At 44.0% G+C, this 20,121-nt stretch overlaps 1 protein-coding gene across 4 annotated transcripts in view; it reads left to right on the top strand.

Annotated features, from left to right (window-relative positions):
* The window catches only part of LOC139562071 (inositol polyphosphate-5-phosphatase A-like), a 268,112-nt gene that overhangs the window by 81,182 nt on the left and 166,809 nt on the right, over positions 1-20,121 (top strand). For all 4 annotated transcript variants that reach the window (XM_071379382.1, XM_071379386.1, XM_071379384.1 and 1 more), the window contains exons 2-3: positions 5,109-5,150; positions 19,869-19,969. In XM_071379382.1, coding sequence (XP_071235483.1) covers positions 5,109-5,150; positions 19,869-19,969 — 143 coding nt within the window. The remainder of the gene's footprint in view (positions 1-5,108; positions 5,151-19,868; positions 19,970-20,121) is intronic.

The following is a 20,121-nucleotide window of genomic DNA, read 5'->3' as shown; positions in this document are numbered from 1 at the left end:
GTTTCTCTCTCTCTCTCCCTCTCTATTTCTGTCTCTCTTTCTCTCTCCTTCTTTCTCTCATTCTCTCCCTGTGTGACTAATGACAGGGTCCAGTGCTCATGTCCTTATATAGCCCTATGCTGTGGTCTGGCTTTCTCCGGGTCCACGGCTCTAACACTGGCACCCGTGGGACACAGATGGAGCTCCGGCTCTCTTCACATGCACACACACACGCGCACACGCACGCACACGTGACACACACACCCTCACCTATAGTGAACCTGATGCTGACACTAGCCTGCCAGGCCCCTGGCACTCCCTCAGTGGCCAGTTTACTCTGTCTGGCTCTGGAGAGACTCGGGTCCTCCCTGAAATATCAACAGAGACTGACGGAGCTCCTAATGACGGTTCACTAGAGCACGTGTGGGGAAACGCTGGCCTCAGATCAGATATGACAGCCGGTTCAAGGTTCAACAGTATGTTTTTAATGGCACAACAAAGGCCTTACGGACTGTTACAGTGAGTGCGGATGTTGCATAAGTGAAAGTAGATTTTTTATTTATTTTTTAAATAAGGTTGCCATGGTGACAACGTATTTTCTTTTTTAGAGTGTTTAAGATTGAGTGTAAAGGTGCACTTTCTCCCCTGTTGATGCTATCCAGGGATACTGCACCTCAGCCTACTACTGTACAGTACTCTGAAGTCACCAGTTACAGGCCTTGACTTCTCTCCAGCATTCTTAATATAGTCTCTCTGCTGCAGAATGAACTCACAACACACCAGTTCATCAGAGCCCAGTTATCGACATGGGGAGATCTTTCCTTAAATGGTAGACTGCCCCGGTGTCTGTCTCTATTTCCACCCCAGCGAAAATGAAATGTCCAGGTTCCTGGGAATGGCATTTTAGAGTGGAGAGGCAGAGAGAAGGGGATTTCTTTTGAAAGAGTGACAGTAGAGCCAGAGCAGCAGACTGCATGAATATGACCTTCCTATGGGCTGGATGGGGGCGGCTCTGTTAAAACACATAATAGGCCTAATATATGTATACTGTATATGGGCGATTTCAGCGTTATGGACATTACATAAGCATGCAAAATCATAACTTTAGTGTCTCACAGAATGGATGAACAAAATATGAATGAAACTTTTGATGTTTCTATAGTGCCTTTTTGGTGGGAGTACAAAAGAGCGGACTTCTCGATTGACCCTACCACAAAAACAATCATTTAGAAAAGATGGTAATTTCCGTGATTAGTTTAGATAGGAAAAAAAAGGCTGTTTTGGATGTTACACCCTCTGAAATAGACATTCAAATCTTAAAGATTTATTGATCAAAATCTATCATAACACATTTGTTGTAATTTTAATGTTTTTTTTTTTATGTCAACAGAATGCATATAAACTCAGCAAAAAAAGAAACGTCCGCTCACTGTCAACTGCATTTATTTTCAGCAAACTTAACGTGTAAATATTTGTATGAACATAACGAGATTCAACAACTGAGACATAAACGGAATAAGTTCCACAGACATGTGACTAACATAAATGGAATAATGTGTCCCTGAACAAAGGGGGGGGTCAAAATCAAAAGTAACAGTCAGTATCTGGTGTGGCCACCAGCTGCATTAAGTACTGCAGTGCGTCTCCTTCTCATGGACTGTACCAGATGTTCCAGTTCTTGCTGTGAGATGTTACCCCACTCTTCCACCAAGGCATCTGCAAGTTCCCGGACATTTCTGGGGTGAATGGCCCTAGCCCTCACCCTCCGATCCAACAGGTCCCATACGTGCTGAATGGGATTGAGATCCAGGCTCTTCGCTGGCCATGGCAGAACACTGACATTCCTGTCTTGCAGGAAATCACTCACAGAACGAGCAGTATGGCTGGTGGCATTGTCATGCTCGAGGGTCATGTCAAGATGTGCCTGCAGGAAGGTATCACATGAGGGAGGAGGATGTAACGCACAGCGTTGAGATTGCCTGCATTGACAATAAGCTCAGTCCGATGATGCTGTGATACAACGACCCAGACCATGACGGACCCTCCACCTCCAAATCGATCCCACTCCAGAGTACAGGCCTCAGTGTAATGCTCATTCCTTCGACGATAAACGCGAATCCGACCATCACCCCTGGTGAGACAAAACCGCGACTCGTCAGTGAAGAGCGCTTTTTGCCAATCCTGTCTGGTCCAGCGACGGTGGGTTTGTGCCCATAGGCAACGTTGTTGCCAGTGATGTCTGTTAAGAACCTGACTTACAACAGGCCTACAAGCCCTCAGTCCAGCCTCTGTCAGCCTATTGCGGACAGTCTGAGCACTGATGGAGGGATTGTGCGTTCCTGGTGTAACTCGGGCAGTTGCTGTTGCCATCCTGTACATGTCCCGCAGGTGTGATGTTCGGATGTACCGATCTTGTGCAGGTGTTACACGTGGTCTGCCACTGCGAGAATGATCAGCTGTCCGTCCTGTCTCCCTGTCTTAGGCGTCTCACAGTATAGACATTGCAATTTGTTGCCCTGGCCACATCTGCAGTCCTCATGCCTCCTTGCAGCATGCCTAAGGCACGTTCACACAGATGAGCGGGGACCCTGGGCATCTTTATTTTGGTGTTTTTCAGAGTCAGTAGAAAGGCCTCTTTAGTGTGCTAAGTTTTCATAACTGTGACCTTAATTGCCTACAGTCTGTAAGCTGTTAGTGTCTTAACGACCGTTCCACAAGTGCATGTTCAGTCATAGTTTATGGTTCATTGAACAAGCATGGTAAACAGCGTTTAAACCCTTTACAATGAAGATCTGTGAAGTTAATTGGATTTTTACGAATTATCTTTGAAAGACAGGGTCCTGAAAAAAGGACTTGTTTAGTACCTTAGGATTTCATAATGACAGGTGGCCTGAATAGGATACAAGGTTAGGCATCACACCCTAATAGGGTATTTATTAATTTTTTATATTAAAATGAACATTTACATGTTAAATGTAGACATAAATGTATATATTTTGTAACAAAATATGTAACTGAGACAATATACAGTCAGGTCCAGAATTATTGGCACCCTTGATAAAGATTTTTTTTTAAATAAAATTATTTTATACTAATACAATTGCTCAGAGAAAGAGATTTTGTTGAACAAGTAATTCAAAAAATCTCAGAGGTAAAGTTATTTTCGATCCCTTTCAATACCTCAACGTGCGAGGATAACGGCACTGAGCATTTTTCAAAAATATTTTATGAGATTGTAGAACATCTTAGAACATTCCTCCATACAGAATCAGAGACTGAGATGGCCATTACAAAATGTTGATTTTGTGGTCCATTAACAATTTATCTGTGGATTTTGATGTGTGCTTGGGGTTATTGTCTTGCTGGAAGATCCACTTGCGTCCAATTTTCAGCCTCCAGGCAGAGACTGGGTGAAAAGGGTCCATATCAGGGAATATGAGCGTGTAAAATGTATACTCAGATGTATCATCTTCATGTGAATTAAGCACAATGATTTTCTGCTCCTGAACAGGTCAAATCATTTAAGTGCTGGACATTTCATGAGTCTGATTTAGCCCGTTTTCGATCAGACATACAAGGATGAAACATAAAAATACTATATCTATGATTCACATATCATGTAAGGATATGTATTCAAATGATTCATTGTTTTAAAATACGGATACATAAATGATCAGGTAATGACTACAGATATGATACACGTCTGAAAATATGTGGATTTGTTCATGCCTGAGTATAAAGGATTATTTATGTCAGCATGTTGACACACCCTTTCCGGAGTTAAAATATTCTGTAGATATGTAAGCGGCTGCACGCACATCAGGTGCATACCTTGAACGTATCTCACCCCATATATCTCCCTGGAATCATACGGCAGCAGGGATATTTCGCAGGTCCGGGTTGGATATATGTAGAAACTGTCCCATTACGGAGAATGTCCTACCTCCGTATATGAGCATGTCTACACTTAATATCTAATCAAATGTCATTTATCCGGAAATATATAGATACAAATTTCCCCTAATATTGACCTTTTTCTCCCAGTGAGGTAACCAGGTTTTGTGCTAAAATGTCCTGGTCCTGTGGTAAAGTTCATGGTGCTCTGTCTTGACCTTAACAAGGGCCATCAAAGATCCACCACCATATTTTCCAGTATTATTTTGAACGTCAAACCCATCACTGGCGTTTTGTGGACGTATGGCACATGTCCATACAGGATTTAGCCCAGTGTTTTACGCAGAAGGCTTAGACTTTTCTGTTTCCATCTACGCGGGCCGGCATCTGTGTCTCACTGGCCATGGCTCCGGCGGACCTGCTCTCACTTGGGGCCAAAGCCGGGCCTCTGGTACTTTTCAGCCTGCATTTACATAACGATGGCTAACTGTGAACTTCAGCACCTTATCAAAAAACCAACTGTTTTGATTCTGCAGAGGTTGTTGATTCTGCTCTTCACAAGTCCTCAATGTCAGCCCTAGCTTTGGAAACACAATTTCTCTACGACGTAAGGTTGTATATACTAGTACCACTGGTATTACAGTCGAAAAGGAATTACAAGCCTGCAGAACTTGCAAACAAAACTCAAGACACTTTAATGTAGTCGGTATTGCTTCATTAAAATCTCAACTTCATAACTAACATGGTGGGACAGCTGTGAGTGGAAAAACAAGCTCTGTGAGCCCTTTCTGAAAGCCATGAAGTATGATTGACAGAAAAAACTTTTTTGAGACATAGCAGCTTACTCTTTAATGGTCAAAATTCATGCAATTTCCTACTTAAACTTTTCAAATAAAGCGTAAACTCCAACACCTAGGCCTTTCAGGATAATTTTGAACATGGGTTTATTTGTAAATTACTAACTTTATTTAGGCATGCTCAGGTTGACTTTTCCACAGAATCGCCCGTATGCCACTAGACCATTTTCCTCAGTATTATTACCATGATATGACTGAAGGCTAACATCCCCTAATTTGTTAGCCGTAGGTGTGTGTGTGACATGCATGAGAATGTATTTGCAACAATGAGATAAGGGGAGGAGAATAGGAAGTTGCTCAACTGTGTCAATTTAGAGTCTTAAAATATATGTTGTTGTCAAATTTACCTGACTGACAGAGTTTATCTTGTCTTTTCAGCTTGATAACCTACAGAAGACATGGCTGCGGGAATTCTACCAGGTACGTTGACCCTCTCCTCTCCATATTGAGACAGTGTTGAGTACATGAACAACTCTTCTCTAGGCCTTTCTGTTCTTTGCATTTCCAACGCTACGCCAGTCGAGTCATGGCGCCGTGTTTGGCTCGTTGAGGAGGAGAGAGCACAGGCCGTGTCATATCTTAACCTTGATCTACATAGGAACATCTGAGAATCCACAACTTTTTCCACTCTGGCAGGGGAAGTCAATTCAGATAGATGGGCAGATAGCTGTTGCACTCAGTCACTCTACTGTTGCCTCGTACTGAGACAGTCACGCTGAGGCCAGAGCACAGAGGGAGATCTCAATGAGGAGTACAACATGAAAAAACGTCTTACACCGAAATGAACCATACTGAGCTGTATCGTATATTTCCTTTTCACCTTGTCCTCACTGGCACCCTTCCAGCAACTATGGTGGATGTGTAACGAGCACAGTACAGCTCAGCTTGGTCCGGCTTAATTCGCCTCTGTAGTTTGAAGAGGGTAGTACTGTACTGTTTTCCATTCGGAAGATGGACCAACGCCTTCTATGCCAATGAGAGTGGCATGATGTGAGAGTTGCCAGGTGTGTATTAGAATTATGCATGCTTGTGCCTACTGGTTATGTGCCAAGCCAAGGTCCTGGAAACAAAGGGAGCAACTACATGTCACCTGTTAAGAGGATTAGACCTAGACTTAATTCAGGTTAACTGCATGTACTTGCCTCATAACCTACAGTAGTACGCAGGTTCATTCTGGAGTTCTCCCGTAAAACACTCTAAGCTTCCTCCTCCCACTTTCTGCTGCTGTGTTCGAGCTTACAGGACACAGCTGAGCAAAACCAGCACTATGAAACGTGTACATGTTATTGTGGATATTAGTGAGTAGAGATGGTATGTAATGTTATTGTAAAGTAGTGCACAGTGCGGTGAGTGGTGACTGACAATAAAGGGAGGGTTGGCCCATGTCTCTCCTAGCTTGTTGATCTGAATCACTGCGGAAGCCAGTGGCTGAATGAGTAGAGTTGGTATGTGCTTGTACAGTAGTGTGCAGTGCATTGTGTGTGGAGAGGGAGTGATTCAGTAGGCCCATGTCTCTCTCTCGTGAGCGCCCCTATCTGGTGGAAGTGAGGGAGGTGTTAGACTGCAGGCTGCTTACACTCAGTCACACACCGCCACAGAGACCAATTGATAGGGAGATGCACACGTTGACACAGAGCTGTGGAGACGTGGATATAGACACAGACCGTAGACGCAAGGATAGGCACACGGTCATATAAAACTCCAGAGATGAGGATACACACACACAGAGAGAGAGCCAGAAAGACAAGGCGATACTGTAGATACACATGGAGAGACCACCAGAGAAAGACACTGATACAAGTGGACAGAGAAGTTTGGAAGTCCTATACCTCATACATGCCTTATACAGGAGACGTGTGTGAATAGGCTTGTGGTCCATTTTTTTGAAGTCCTTTTAGAACGAGCAGCATACACGGAGGTCTGCTTTCGGATCAACCACGTTTCACAAAAACACCATTGCCTGCACTCAAACAGGTGTTTGTGCTTGCAGAAATATTTTCTCCCGGGAAATAATGCAGGAAAGCTAATGTTTTTTTTTCTGTAGTCCTCATTCAAGCCACTCGTTCTTTGCTTAAGCTAAACAGAGCACAAATAAGGTCGGTGGTTGGGGAGTAGTTTGGAAAAAGAGGTTACCGTTTGGCTTATTAAGGATGCAGGTAAATACACCTTACTGTTGGTTCAACACACACACACGCACACGCACACGCACACACTGCAATGCAATGTGTGGTGACGGTAGCGAGGTGCACTAACTGTTTTCTAAGGAAACTCTGGTACAGTGTATGTGTACCAAGGTCAACCCTGCTCCTGGCTCTCACACGTCACACACACAGAGCAACACTAACACAGTTTGACAGTCAGTAAATTTTCTGTTTAGACTCAAAGATACACAAAAACCCGGCCAAAATCAAAAGTGAAAAAAAATTCACATGGTTCTAAAATATGCAGTTTTTTTTCCTGTGCTATTTTTCCCGGTTCTTTGGCTTTGGTTTTCAAGTGATACAAATATCTATGAACTCACAAATGCCCAATTTCCTGTTTGTCTCTCACCCTCACACATTCGATACAACAGTCAAGAGAAGTCCATGGGATCAGCTGGCTTTTGAACACTAGTCTGTCCATTGTTCACCGTGCTCTCAGTCTATGCGTATAACAGTGAATGAACCCTGAGGCATGCATGGACAGGTTGATTGCCTCATGATTTAAGTGTGTGATGCTGTGTGTGTTTTTGTTTTGTTTATGCGATGAGGTTATTGGACATTCACTGTGTGTGTGTGTGTGTGTGTGTGTGTGTGTGTGTGTGTGTGTGTGTGTGTGTGTGTGTGTGTGTGTGTGTGTGTGTGTGTGTGTGTGTGTGTGTCGAGGGGGGGGGGGAGTGGTCTTGCGTGTGTGTTTGTCTGTCTGTGTGAGAGCGAGCCTTGTGTGAGACAGAGGAAGAATGAGTGAGAGACAGACAGAGAGAGAGAGAGAGGTGTGCCCCTGCTGTGTGAACTAGACGGGCCTGCAGGCTCATGCCTGCTCTGTTCTCTGCTTGTCAGTGACGTCATGGAAAGCAGTATCAGACTCTGTACTCCCAGGGCTACTGGTCAAGAACGGCACCAGTGACTGCTAGAGCTCACAGTCATGAGCCTCGCTAGACTTTGCTATGTTTGCCTGGCACTACTCTCCCCGCTCACATGGCTCTTTAACTTGCTTATAAATCAGCTTAGCACACATACTGTAGTCTCTCTCAATCACTCTCACTATCAAATCAAATGTATTTATATAGCCCTTCTTACATCAGCTGATATCTCAAAGTCCTGTACAGAAACCCAGCCTAAAACCCCAGGCAGGCTGCTATGAACACTTTTAAGTTGGAAGGAATAGATGATGCAAGCGATTTGAATTGCATCATCGCAAAGTGATTTTTGTCCCATTGTTAAACATTCTTTAAAACAATTACAAGTTTAGACAGTGGATGAAAAATAGTTTTTATGTTGAAAAATAGTCCAATGTCTCACTAGTCTTGATAGTGTTGGAAAGTAACTTGCATTGCAGCAAACCACATTTTGAGTAATTATTTTGTTGAAATTGTTCTTTTGTGGAAGGTAGTTTGAAGTTCAGGTTTAACCAGACCATCATATTCAGTAAGGTGGTACCTCTGCAATATCCGGGACAAGTAGCTGTTTGAATGCCTTTTTGGTAGTTACAACCAAAAGGATATCCTGCATGCTTGCCCCGCATGTGTCCCTGTGTGTGTGTCGGTCTTATTTGTCCCATTGAATTACTCTCAAGCTGTTGATGCAAGGCCTCTGTTGATGCAAGGCCTACTGTTGATGCAAGCCCTTGCTTCAGGGTTTTCCTCGAAATGCAGCTTCAGGAAATACAAATGTGTTATTTGGACACTTTTCTTGATTAGAATCGGAGACATACATTACATACCGTACAAACGCTCACATCGAAGGCACGAAGTCGCACTCCATTCCTGCAGGTGAGGCCAAGAGTATACAATGGACAAGTGTAAACTGACATGGCTAGGCATTTACACTGCAATGTGCCTATGAGTGATCTGATAGACTGTCTACTGTATTGAAGGATTTAAATGTGTTTTACTGTTTGTTCAATAAGCACAGCAACTGACCCACTGTTATTACAGTCCTTTGGAAGACCCTGGCACTGGGTCATATGGTTATTTATGTTTCCTCCATGGATCTGATGGGCATCCAGGCAGCTTTCAATAATCCACTGGGCAGGCACACAACACGTGGCAGAGTAGCACAGACTGACAATTGCCATTGCCAGTATGTAAAAATCGCCTACATAAAGCCAACAAATAACAAAAAAATATAATAAAACCTCTGTCGACCAACAGCCTGTTGAACAAACTATCGACCAGTCGACTAAATGGGGTCAGCCCTAACTGCTTTTTTCCCCAAACAATAATATCGGTGTCAATATCGCAAAATTTACTTGCTAAAAACTGTTGTCGTTTTCACCTGGCTATTGTCATCAACCAGAAACCGGAAACAGGGTATGATGTCATTGGACTTTTCACTTCATTATTCAGAATAACGGCGCCAAAGCAGAAACTTCCCTGTGAAAGAGGCTGGTTGGTCATACAGATTCGGACACATCCTTGCACTTTGAAAAGCGATGATGTTGAGGTGAGTGAAATACAGTGCATTCGGAAAGCAGACCCCTTTTTCCACATTGCGTCCTTATTCTAAAATGGATTCAATAGTTTTTTCCCCTCATCAATCTACACACAACACCCCTTAATTACAAAACAACATGTTTTTAGACATTTTTGCAAATTTATTACAAATAAAAAAACTGATCACATTTACATAAGTATTCAGACCCTATACTGAGTACTTTCTTGAAGCACCTTGGGCAGCGATTACAGCCTCGAGTCTAATTTGGTATAATGCTACAAGCTTGGCACACCTGTATTTGGGGAGTTTCTCCAAGTCTTCTCTGCAGATCCTCTCAAGCTCTGTCAGGTTGAATGGGGAGCGTTGCTGCACAGCTATTTTCAGGTCTCTTCAGAGATGTTCAATCGGGTTCAAGTCCGGGCTCTGGCTGGACCACTCAAGGACATTCCGAGACTTGTCCCAAAGCCCCTCCTGCGTTGTTTTTGCTCTGTGCTTAAGGTCATTGTCCTGTTCAAAGGTAAACCTTTGCCCCAGTCTGAGGTCCTGAGACCTCTGGAGCAGGTTTTCTTCCAGGATCTCTCTGTTCATCTTTCCCTAGATCCTAACTAGTCTCCCAGTCCCTGCAACGGAAAAACATCCCCACAGCACGATGCTGCCACCACCATGCTTCACCGTAGGGGTAGTGCCAGGTTTCCTCCAGATGTGACGCTTGGCATTCAGGCCAAAGAGTTCAATCTTGGTTTCACCAGACCAGAGTATCTTGTTTCTCATGGTCTGAGTGCCGTAAGGTCCAAGCAGGCTGTCATGTGCCTTTTACTGAGGAGTGGCTTCCATCTGGCCACTACCATAAAGGCCTGATTGGTGAAATGCTGCAGAAATGGTTGTCATTCTGGAAGGTTCTCCCATCTCCACAGAGGAACACTGGAGCTCTGTCAGTGACCTCCCTGACCTAGGCCCTCCTCGCCCGATTGCTCAGTTTGGCCGGGCTGCCAGCTCTAGGAAGAGTCTTGGTGGTTCCAAACATCTTCCATTTAAGAACTTGTGGAAGGCTACCCGAAACATTTGACCCAAGTTAAACAATTTAAAGGCAATGCTACCAAATACTAATTGAGTGTATGTAAACTTCTGACCCACTGGGAATGTGATGAAAGAAATTAAAGCTGAAATAAATAATTCTCTCAACTATTAGACAGACAGGGAATTTTTACTAGGATTAAATGTCAGGAATGTGAAAAACTGAGTTTAAATGTATTTGGCTAAGGTGTATGTCAACTTCCGACTTCAACTGTATGAGATGAGTAATGTAGGATATGTAAACATTTCCTTAAAGTGACTAGTGATACCTCTATGTAAACATTATTAAAGTGACTAGTGATACCTTTATTAAGTCTGTTTATTTAAGTAGCCAGTGATTTGAGTCTGTATGTTGGCAGCAGCCTCTGTTAGTGATGGCTGTTCAACAGTCTGATGGCCTTGAGATAGAATATGTTTTTCACTTTCTCGGTCCCAGCCTTGATGCACCTGTACTGACCTCGCCTTCTGATGATAGTGGGGTGAACAGGCAGTGGCTCGGGTGGTTGTTGTCCTTGATGATCTTTTTGGCCTTCCTGTGACATCGGGTGCTGTAGGTGTCCTGGAGGGCAGGTAGTTTGCCCCTGTTGATGCGTTGTGCAGACCACACTACCCTCTCGAGAGCCTTGTGGTTGAGGGCAGTGCAATTGCCGTACCAGGCCGTGATACAGCCTGACATGATGCTCTCGATTGTGCATCTGTAAAAGTTTGTTTGTGTTTTAGATGACAAGCCAAATTTCTTCAGCCTCCTGAGGTTGAAGTGGTTCTGTTGCGCCTTCTTCACCACGCTGTCTGTGTTGGTGGACCATTTCACTTTGTCCGTGATGTGTACGCCGAGGAACTTAACTTTCTACCTTCTCCACTACTGTCTCGTCGATGTGGATGGGGGGGTGCTCCCTCTGCTGTTTCCTGAAGTCCACGATCATCTCCTTTTGTTGATGTTGAGTGAGAGGTTATTTTCCTGATACCACACCTCGAGGGCCCTCACCTCCTCCCTGTTGGCTGTCTCGTCGTTGTTGCTAATCAGCCCTACAACTATAGTGTCGTCTGCAAACTTGAGGATTGAGTTGGAAGTGTGCATGGGCACGCAGTCATGGGTGAACGGAGTACAGGAGAGGGCTGAGAACGCACCCATGTGGGGTGAGTAAACATACCAGCCAGCTGGTCTGCACATGCTTTGAGGACGCGGCTAGGAATGCGGTCTGGGCCGGTAGCCCTGCGAGGGTTAACGCGTTTAAATGTTTTACTCATGTTGGCCATGGAGAAGGAGAGCCGACAGGCTTTGGTAGCGGGCCGTGTCAGTGGCACTGTATTGTCCTCAAAGCAAGCAAAGAAGTTGTTTAATTTGTCTGGGAGCAAGATTTGATGTCCGCGACAGAGCTGGTTTTCTTTTTGTAATCCGTCATTGACTGTACAACCTGCCACATACATCTCGTGTTTGAGCCGTTGAATTGCGACTCTACTTTGTCTCTCTACTGACGCTTTGCTTGTTTGATTGCCTTGCGGAGGGAGTGGTTGCACTGTTTGTATTCGGTTGTGTTTCTGGTCGCCTTGCCATGATTAAAAGCGGTGGTTCGCACTTTCAGTTTTGCGCGAATGCTGCCATCAATCCACGGTTTCTGGTTAGGGAAGGTTTTAATGGTCACAGAGGGTATGACATCTCTGATGCGCTTGCTAATAAACTCGCTCACTGAGTCAGCGTTTACGTCAATGTTATTGTCTGAGGCTATCCGGAACATATCCCGGTCCACGTGATCTAAGCAATCAGGGGGGAGGGGATATTCACGGCTGTGACTATAATCGAAGAGAACTCTCTTGGAAGATAATTCTTACCAGAGAGATGTTTGTTTCTGTCGGCGTAATGCGTGAAGAAACCGGGTGGCTGTACCGACTCTGACAACATATCCCAAGTGAGCCATGTTTCCGTGAAACGGAGAATGTTACAATCTCTGATGTCTCTTTGGAAGGAAACTCGTGCCCTAATTTCGAACACCTTGTTATCTAGAGATTGGACATTGGCGGGTAATATGCTCGGAAGCGGTGGATGGTGTTCTCGCCTTCTGAGTCTGACCAGCAGGCCGCTCCGTCTGCCTCTCCTGCGGCGACCGCGTTGTTTTTGGTCGGCCTATGGGATAAGATCCCATGTCCAGGGTGGAGGTCCGAACAAAGGATCCACTTCGGGAAAGACGTATTCCTGGTCGTAATGATGGTAAGTTGACACCGCTTTTATATCCAATAGTTCTTCCAGGCTGTATGTAATAACACTAGAGATTATCTGGGCTAACAATGTAAGAAATAATACAAACAAAAACCAATAACTGCATAGTTTTCTAAGGACCTGAAGCGAGGTGACCATCTCTGTCGGCGCCATCATACAGGAAGCGGAGGGAGTGAAGGGAGGGGAAGAGTGAGAGCACACCCGAGAGGGGAGCCTACGTTTCCATGGAGTGTGTCTGCCCCAAGTCCCACCATTCACCCTTGTACCACACAGCCTGGGCCTCAAGTGACAGTGGCAAGGGTTTTGGAGTTGTTTTTAAAAGTGGTAGGAACTTGTATCTGTTCCAGAGCTTGTAATGGATTCCAACAAGAAAATTGGCGGGGTTGACCATCTTGACCAACTGAGGCGCTATTACAATGTTGGACGCACAAGCATACATTTATGGAAGTATGTGTTTTGGTGGATGCTCATTTCCATCATAAATGCGTACATTGTGTGGGGGAACCTGCAAATGCCCCTCCCAGAAATCGCAGGCGCTGGTCCACAAAGGCATTCGAAATGCAGCTTGTGCATTCACTTTGTGATAATGCTACAGTGGCAGGAAGAGGGGAGCCAAGACTGTGGCACCAGGGCGTGTGGAACTCATTAGAAAGCAGGTGAAGTTTGAAGGGCGCAAGAGAGGGTGTGTGGTGTGCATCCAGAGTGGTTGCAGGTCAAAGAGTGGGAGATGTTGAAGAAACCTCCTTCTGGTGCTCTATGTGTTCTGTGAAACTTTGCAGGGTGGGGTTGTGCTTCCAGAAGTTCCATGACATATTGTTGGGTAAAGACAAACACTAAGGTGAAAGTGTAAAATATGAATTTGTCCTACAGATCTTTTAGGGAAATGGTGTACTTGAATTTTTTTTTGTCTTTGAACAGTTGTGTTTTGCATGTTCTCTCTTTGTCTATCTAATACTTGTTGCATTCACTGAATTGTTGTCAAAGTAAGCTACTGTACTATTTCTAGATTTTGTGTCAGGCCTGGTCTGTACTTAATCTTGAAAGATACTGTATATTTTGAAATGGTCTCTGAGTAATTTTTTGCATTTTACATTGTTACAGAAGTAAGAATTGTCAATCAAATAGCCTACTTTGTGTGGGTTTTGACATACTGTCTGAATATTGTCCTCTGATGTAACGGCAGTCTAAGTCGTCCTCCTCCTCAGACGAGGAGAGGCGAGAAGGATCGGTGGACCAATGTGCAGCGTGGTAACTTTCCATGATTTAATCTACACAAAGAACAAGAAACTATACAAATGAACTAACCGTCACAGTCCCGTGTGGCACAAACACTGACACAGGAAACAACCACCCACAAATCCCCAACACAAAACAAGCCACCTATATATGATTCTCAATCAGGGACAACGATTGACAGCTGCCTCTGATTGAGAACCATATTAGGCTGAACACAGAAACAGACAAACTAGACACACAACATAGAATGCCCACCCAGCTCACGTCCTGACCAACACTAAAACAAGCACAACACATAAGAACTCTGGTCAGGACGTTACATCTGATCACATTTTGGAGATAAAAAAATTATATTTGTAAGTATAATATATTATACATTTTAAAGTAATTTAGTCAATTACTACAATTTTAAAAACTAGAGCTTTTTGTTGAGTGTTCATCGTTTTTTGATAGTGAGTGTCTTTACAGAATGGAAGACAAAATGAGTGTTACTCCCATTGACATGAATGTGGTGTCATATTAAAGAAGAGGTTGTGCTCTTTAAAACTACTTATAAGTCAAAGTGTAATTGTCATTTGTTCTTTGTTTTTGAGCTATGTCTGTGTGAGAGAATTTGCTTTATCTGGAAAACTCTCAGTAATCTACAGCATCGTTCTAGAATTCTATTGGGGTCGGATGGGTTAGATAACTGTTATTGACCGACGTCGGTTCAATGACTTGAATTCCATTTAGTTAGTACTTTTTTTCTGCGAGCTCAACACATGATCTCTCTAGAGATTTGGGACATGTCCAACTCATCCTAGAAAAAGCGCAGATAACGTGGTCATTCTCTACAATGACCAGAATCCATTGTGCCTACAGCTGCCTGTTCTGATAGGCTCCTTCCCGTCCAGGATTGTTATTTAGCAGTGTTAAAAGTATGCCTTATCTACTTTGAAGAACTGCTGAAATAATGATTTTGTCAGACAGCAGGCAGTGAATAAAGGATGGTTTATTAATAAGTGATAAGCAACAATTGGCAGTCACTACCGTTATCAGAGTTTTGTTAATGAAATAATAGTCATCATACCAAAAACAAATATGTAATATACACAACCAAAATATTTTATTTAAGTCAGGTAATGTGAACCAACGTAAAAAAAAAAAAGTAATTGCTCAGCACGAATGATCCCTCAGTCTATTTGCATTGGAAACCTTACCTGGCTGTCATGGGCCACTGGCCTCACAGGTTAGAGCGTTGGGCCAGTAACCGAAAGGTTGCTGGATCGAATCCCCGAGCTGACAAGCTAAGAATCTGTCGTTCTGCCCCTGAGCAAGGCAGTTAACCCACTGTTGCCCGGGCACCGATTCAGAGGGGTTGGGTTAAATGCGGAGGACACATTATAGTTGAATGCATTCAGTTGTACAACTGACTAGGTATCCATCCCCCTTTCCTTTCCAGTCACATGACTTAGAGAAATTAGGTAGTCATTACTAGAGTACATGGCTAATTTATTCTAAGTTGTTATATGATTCGGGAGAATATTCATAATTTTAAAATGTTTTTTTCCCCTGATTTATTGCCGAACTGTGTGCATGAATTTTTTTTATACACGTGAGGAGTGTGTGACATATACAGTGCCTTCGGAAAGTATTCAGACCCCTTGACTTTTTTATTTATTTTGGTCAGGGAGGTGACCAAGAACCTGATGGTCACTCTGACAGAGCTCTAGAGTTCCTCTGTGGAGATGGGAGAGCCTTCCAGAAGGACAACCATCTCTGCAGCACTCCACCAATCAGGCCTTTATGGTAGTGGGAAGATGGAAGCCACTCCTCGGTAAAAGGCACATGACAGGCCGCTTGGAGTTCGCCAAAAGGCACCTAAAGACACTCAGATCATGAGAAAGAAGATTGGTCTGATTTAAACCTGGTCTGATTAAACCAAGATTGAACTCTTTGGCCTGAATGCCAAGCGTCATGTCTGGAGGAAACCTGGCACCCGCCCTATGGTGAAACATGGTGGTGGCAGCATCATGCTGTGGGGATGTTTTTCAGCGGTAGGGACTGGGAGACTAGTCAGGATCGAGGTAAAGATGAACGGAGCAAAGTACAGAGATCCTTGATGAAAACCTGCTCCAGAGCGCTCAGGACCTCAGACTGGGGCAAAGGTTTACCTTTGAACAGGACAATGACCCTAAGCACACAGCAAAGACAACGCAGGAGTGGCTTCGCGACAAGTCTCTGAATGTCCTTGAGTGGCCAAGCCAGAGCCCGGACTTGAACCCGATTGAACATCTCTGGATTGACCTGAAAATAGCTGTGCAGCGACACTCCCCATCCAACCTGACAGAGTTCTAGAGGATCTGCAGAGAAGAATGGGGAAAAACTCCCCAAATACAGGTGTGCCAAGCTTGTAGCGACATATCCAAGAAGACTCGAGGCTGTAATCGCTTCCAAAGGTTCTTCAACAAAGTTCTGAGTAAAGGGTCTTAATACTTAAGTAAATGTGATATTTCAGTTTTTAATAAATTAGCAACAATTAAGAAAAACTGTTTTGCTTTGTCATTATGGGGTATTGTGTGTGTAGATTGTCGAGGGGGGGGGGGAAGAATTTAATCAATTTTAGAATAGGGCTGTAACGTAACAAAATGTGGAAAAAGGCAAGGGGTCTGAGTACTTTCCGAAGGCACTGTATTTGGCTGTGTGACTCAAAAGTGAATGAAAGGTTGTGTTTGTGCGTGTCTGTGCGTATGCACATGTGTGTGTATGATTATAGATGAATAGATTCAGTGTTGTAAAGTCTGGAGTGAATGAACGGCAACAGATGGACAGAGTTTAGTGTTTAGAAAAGACTTCTCGTCACATCACATGCCCATTTGATCCCCCCCTCCTCACACTGTTCTCTCCAGCCACGCTATTTTCCATCTCCCAATCAAGACCATGAAATAGGAGTCATCCTCCCTAAATTACAGCCCATCAAAGGCCCTCTGTGAGAAAATTCAGAGAAACATGGGCCTTTTTTCCCACCCATGTGCATCATTAGTCTTTTTTTTTATCTGGCACTGGAATTCACTTCTAAGAACATTCAATGGTGTGCGCGTCAGTGCGTTGTGTCATTGACGGGATGTATTTATAGACGCTAGGATGTATATTATTTGATAGGACGTGTATATTTTTCCAGACGCTCAAGGCACTTTAGTCTTCAGTGAGTGTATGAGAATGATGAAGAGATGGCGAGAACGATCATTACATAATGCATTTGTGTAGAGCAAGCACATTTTGTCCATTCACCTGCCATTGCAAAGTGAAACGTACTGTATTTAAACAGCTTTTTAAATACAGTAACACCACGCTCCGTCTGAGTGAGTCGGCTTCACCAAGTAGGTATGCTGACTACCGTTGATACAGTAGTTTTCAGGAACAGTAACTGTGACTCATTCCAGCCAGCTGCCCTCCTACATCCACATCCAGGCATCAGGCAGAGATCCCCAGGGATTGAAGGCTCATAACACAAACATGGCATATCTCACCTCACTGCAGTCTGCAACTCAGAACCCAGGCTGCTGTGACGACACACATTAAACGAGTCAGTCTGATAGCAGCTGTGTTAGGTTAGCCGTGGAAGTGGTGCGCTTGATGTGAGCCAGTGGTCACAAAAGCAGTGGGGATCTGATACCATTTTTACACTACTGAGCCAAACTGTTCCAAGCCAAGCTGTACTGGGCGGGCCTGGTTACGAATCCAACATAGTTGCTGAAGAAAATATCACACCCAGCACATTACGGTTTGCTTCAGCCCTATAGTGTGAATCAGGCATGAGTTTAGATGTAGGCTGATATACATGGATTTGTACTGGTGGAGATCAATGATGTGTGTTTTACAGTTAGGTATTGATTTAAATTAAGAATGGAAAATGTCTCCAAACTGAGAACTAAACTTACGAGCTAGGCCTTTTGGTTATTATTTTCCGCATAATTAGCCTACATTGTTTGCTCATCAAATAAAACAAGCTCCTTTATATATTCCAGGGTAGTGTGTAAGTAAATATTAAAGGATGAGAATATGTCATTGCTATAACTAAGGGAATTTCCTAGGAATCCAAACCGATACAGGGTTGTGGGAGAGAGAGGACGCACCCCTTTGACAAACATGTCGCCGTCTCACAACAGTTCAGAGGTGGAGAGATTTCTGCTGTGCGGTACCTGTGTCATCACAAGTGCGGTGTGGTCTAATGGCATCAACCGTATAGCAACTTCTACGCTACCAAGAGAGTTCCCTGCATCTGATAGAAGTCAACTGCTCTTTAGGCTGGCACCACTTTGACCACTGTACATATGTGTTTATTTGCCTTCGATTGAGAATCAATCTGTGAACTATATCTCTTAGTCTGAAATGAAAACGAACAGATCGATCAAAAGGTGCCTCTGAGGGTAGATAGAATGGGCCAATTCTTTGGCATTCAGAAAGATGGAGGAAACTTGGGATAGTTGTTATTGTTTGTGCTTGTATCAATAGCATTTCTGATTCTAGTAATAGGATTAAATTGGGCTTCAGGATACTGAGTCTGTAGGCCTATGAGAAACTAGAGCTGGAGTTACACTGCCTGGAAAAACAAACAGAAAATGCACACTTGGACAAATACAAACACACACAAGCACAAAATACACACACAAAGTCCAGCATTTTCCCTCTCGCATGTCCACAGGTTCACACACAGTGTAACTTGGCTAGCTAAAGCTCCTTGAGAGTCGAAGCTTTCCAGTGGATGCTGATAGGTCCACTAATCCGTCTAAGTTTGAGAAGCCTGGTTCTTAGGGGCCCAGTGACAAGCCAAAGGTTGATAGAAAATCCATAGTGTTATTGCCTTACATTACTTTTATTTGATTTTGCCTTTAGTAATAATAATGCAGGAGGGTGGAGTGGAGTAGGAGCAGAGTAGGCCTCCAGGCTTGGACCAGACTTAACACCCCCCCGGGGGGCCACATTTCCTGGGTGACCATGATCTACGGCCTGCCCACCATCCATAGCCCGACCCTTTGAGTGCTTATGAGTGCTATAATTCACTCAGCTATGGATTTTCCGTTATGGGTTGGCACCTCTAAACACTCTGGGCTCGCTGGCAGTGCACTCAGAAACACCTCTTAGTGTTAGGGGACATGGGAGAGGTCATGTGACTGGAGTGGAAATGACTCTGTAACAACTCTCTCTGCTCTGACCAGGTATTTGTTAGCCTGATCTCAGATCTGTTTGTGCTGTCTTGCCAATAACCATAGATATTGGCAAGACAGCCCAAACAGATCTGGGACCAGGGCAGGTGTTTATCAGTGTAGATCACCAACATCGGTATGTATTATTTTCTGACAGTAGGCCTATGATCAGTCACCTTTATTTTCTGGTGTTTCCTATATTCTGACATAATAATGTTGACATTTCCTGATAGTGAGAGACTCGTTATTGATCTAGTGAGATGTTTCTAACTCCCGGCGTTGTCCGTCATACCCTGCACACAGTGCCCGATACACATCCGTGATGACTCATGGAACAAGCAAGCGACATGCCTTCTGTCTGACACTATACCGTACAGTACCTGGGACAGTTTGGCCTGTTGACTATAATGTATCTTGGCCTCTGATAGTCATTTTTCCCCCCAGTCTTGGGTGTTACCCAGCTTCTTTCCACCTCCAAAATCACCAGACCTTATTAGGGTTGCACTGTGGAGTAAATGGGTGCTTGTTGCGTGGTTGTGTTTTATGAGGGAGTTTTAAATCCCTTAATTCAGCTATTTGTGGGAATCTGAAATCTGACTCTGCCGGCTGTTTAGAGGACAGGGCTCTCTTGAAGAACGCTTCTTTTATCGATTCTAAGTTTAGAATGATATGTCATTTGGGTGAGAAGTTCCTTGTGCCGTGAATGATTATGACCTGGATGAAATGACATCGAGCAAGTAGTCGTGTCTAGACAGTCGTTTAATGCTATGCCTTGTTCTCTTCTCCTCTGCAGACTGTCCAATCACACAAGCCCCACTTCATCGCAGTGCACTGTCAAGAGGTGGGCGGGAAGAACTACGATGCGTCCATGTCGCGCGTAGATTGTTTTGTCAAGTAAGTTACCTCACACTTGATGGTCCCCCTTCAAATTTCCCTTCACTGAAGAATTGCAGCCAACTCTAGTGTTCATAGCAACCCTAGTGGTGATTATGGGTTATTTTTCTGTCAAGACGACAACCACTGCCTTGGTCCACAGGAAAATAAGG

This window comes from Salvelinus alpinus, chromosome 32, assembly GCF_045679555.1.
Source record: "Salvelinus alpinus chromosome 32, SLU_Salpinus.1, whole genome shotgun sequence".
Taxonomy (NCBI): domain Eukaryota; kingdom Metazoa; phylum Chordata; class Actinopteri; order Salmoniformes; family Salmonidae; genus Salvelinus; species Salvelinus alpinus.
The sequence above is the reverse complement of the archived record's forward strand: the minus strand, read 5'-3'. Positions and strand labels throughout refer to the sequence as shown.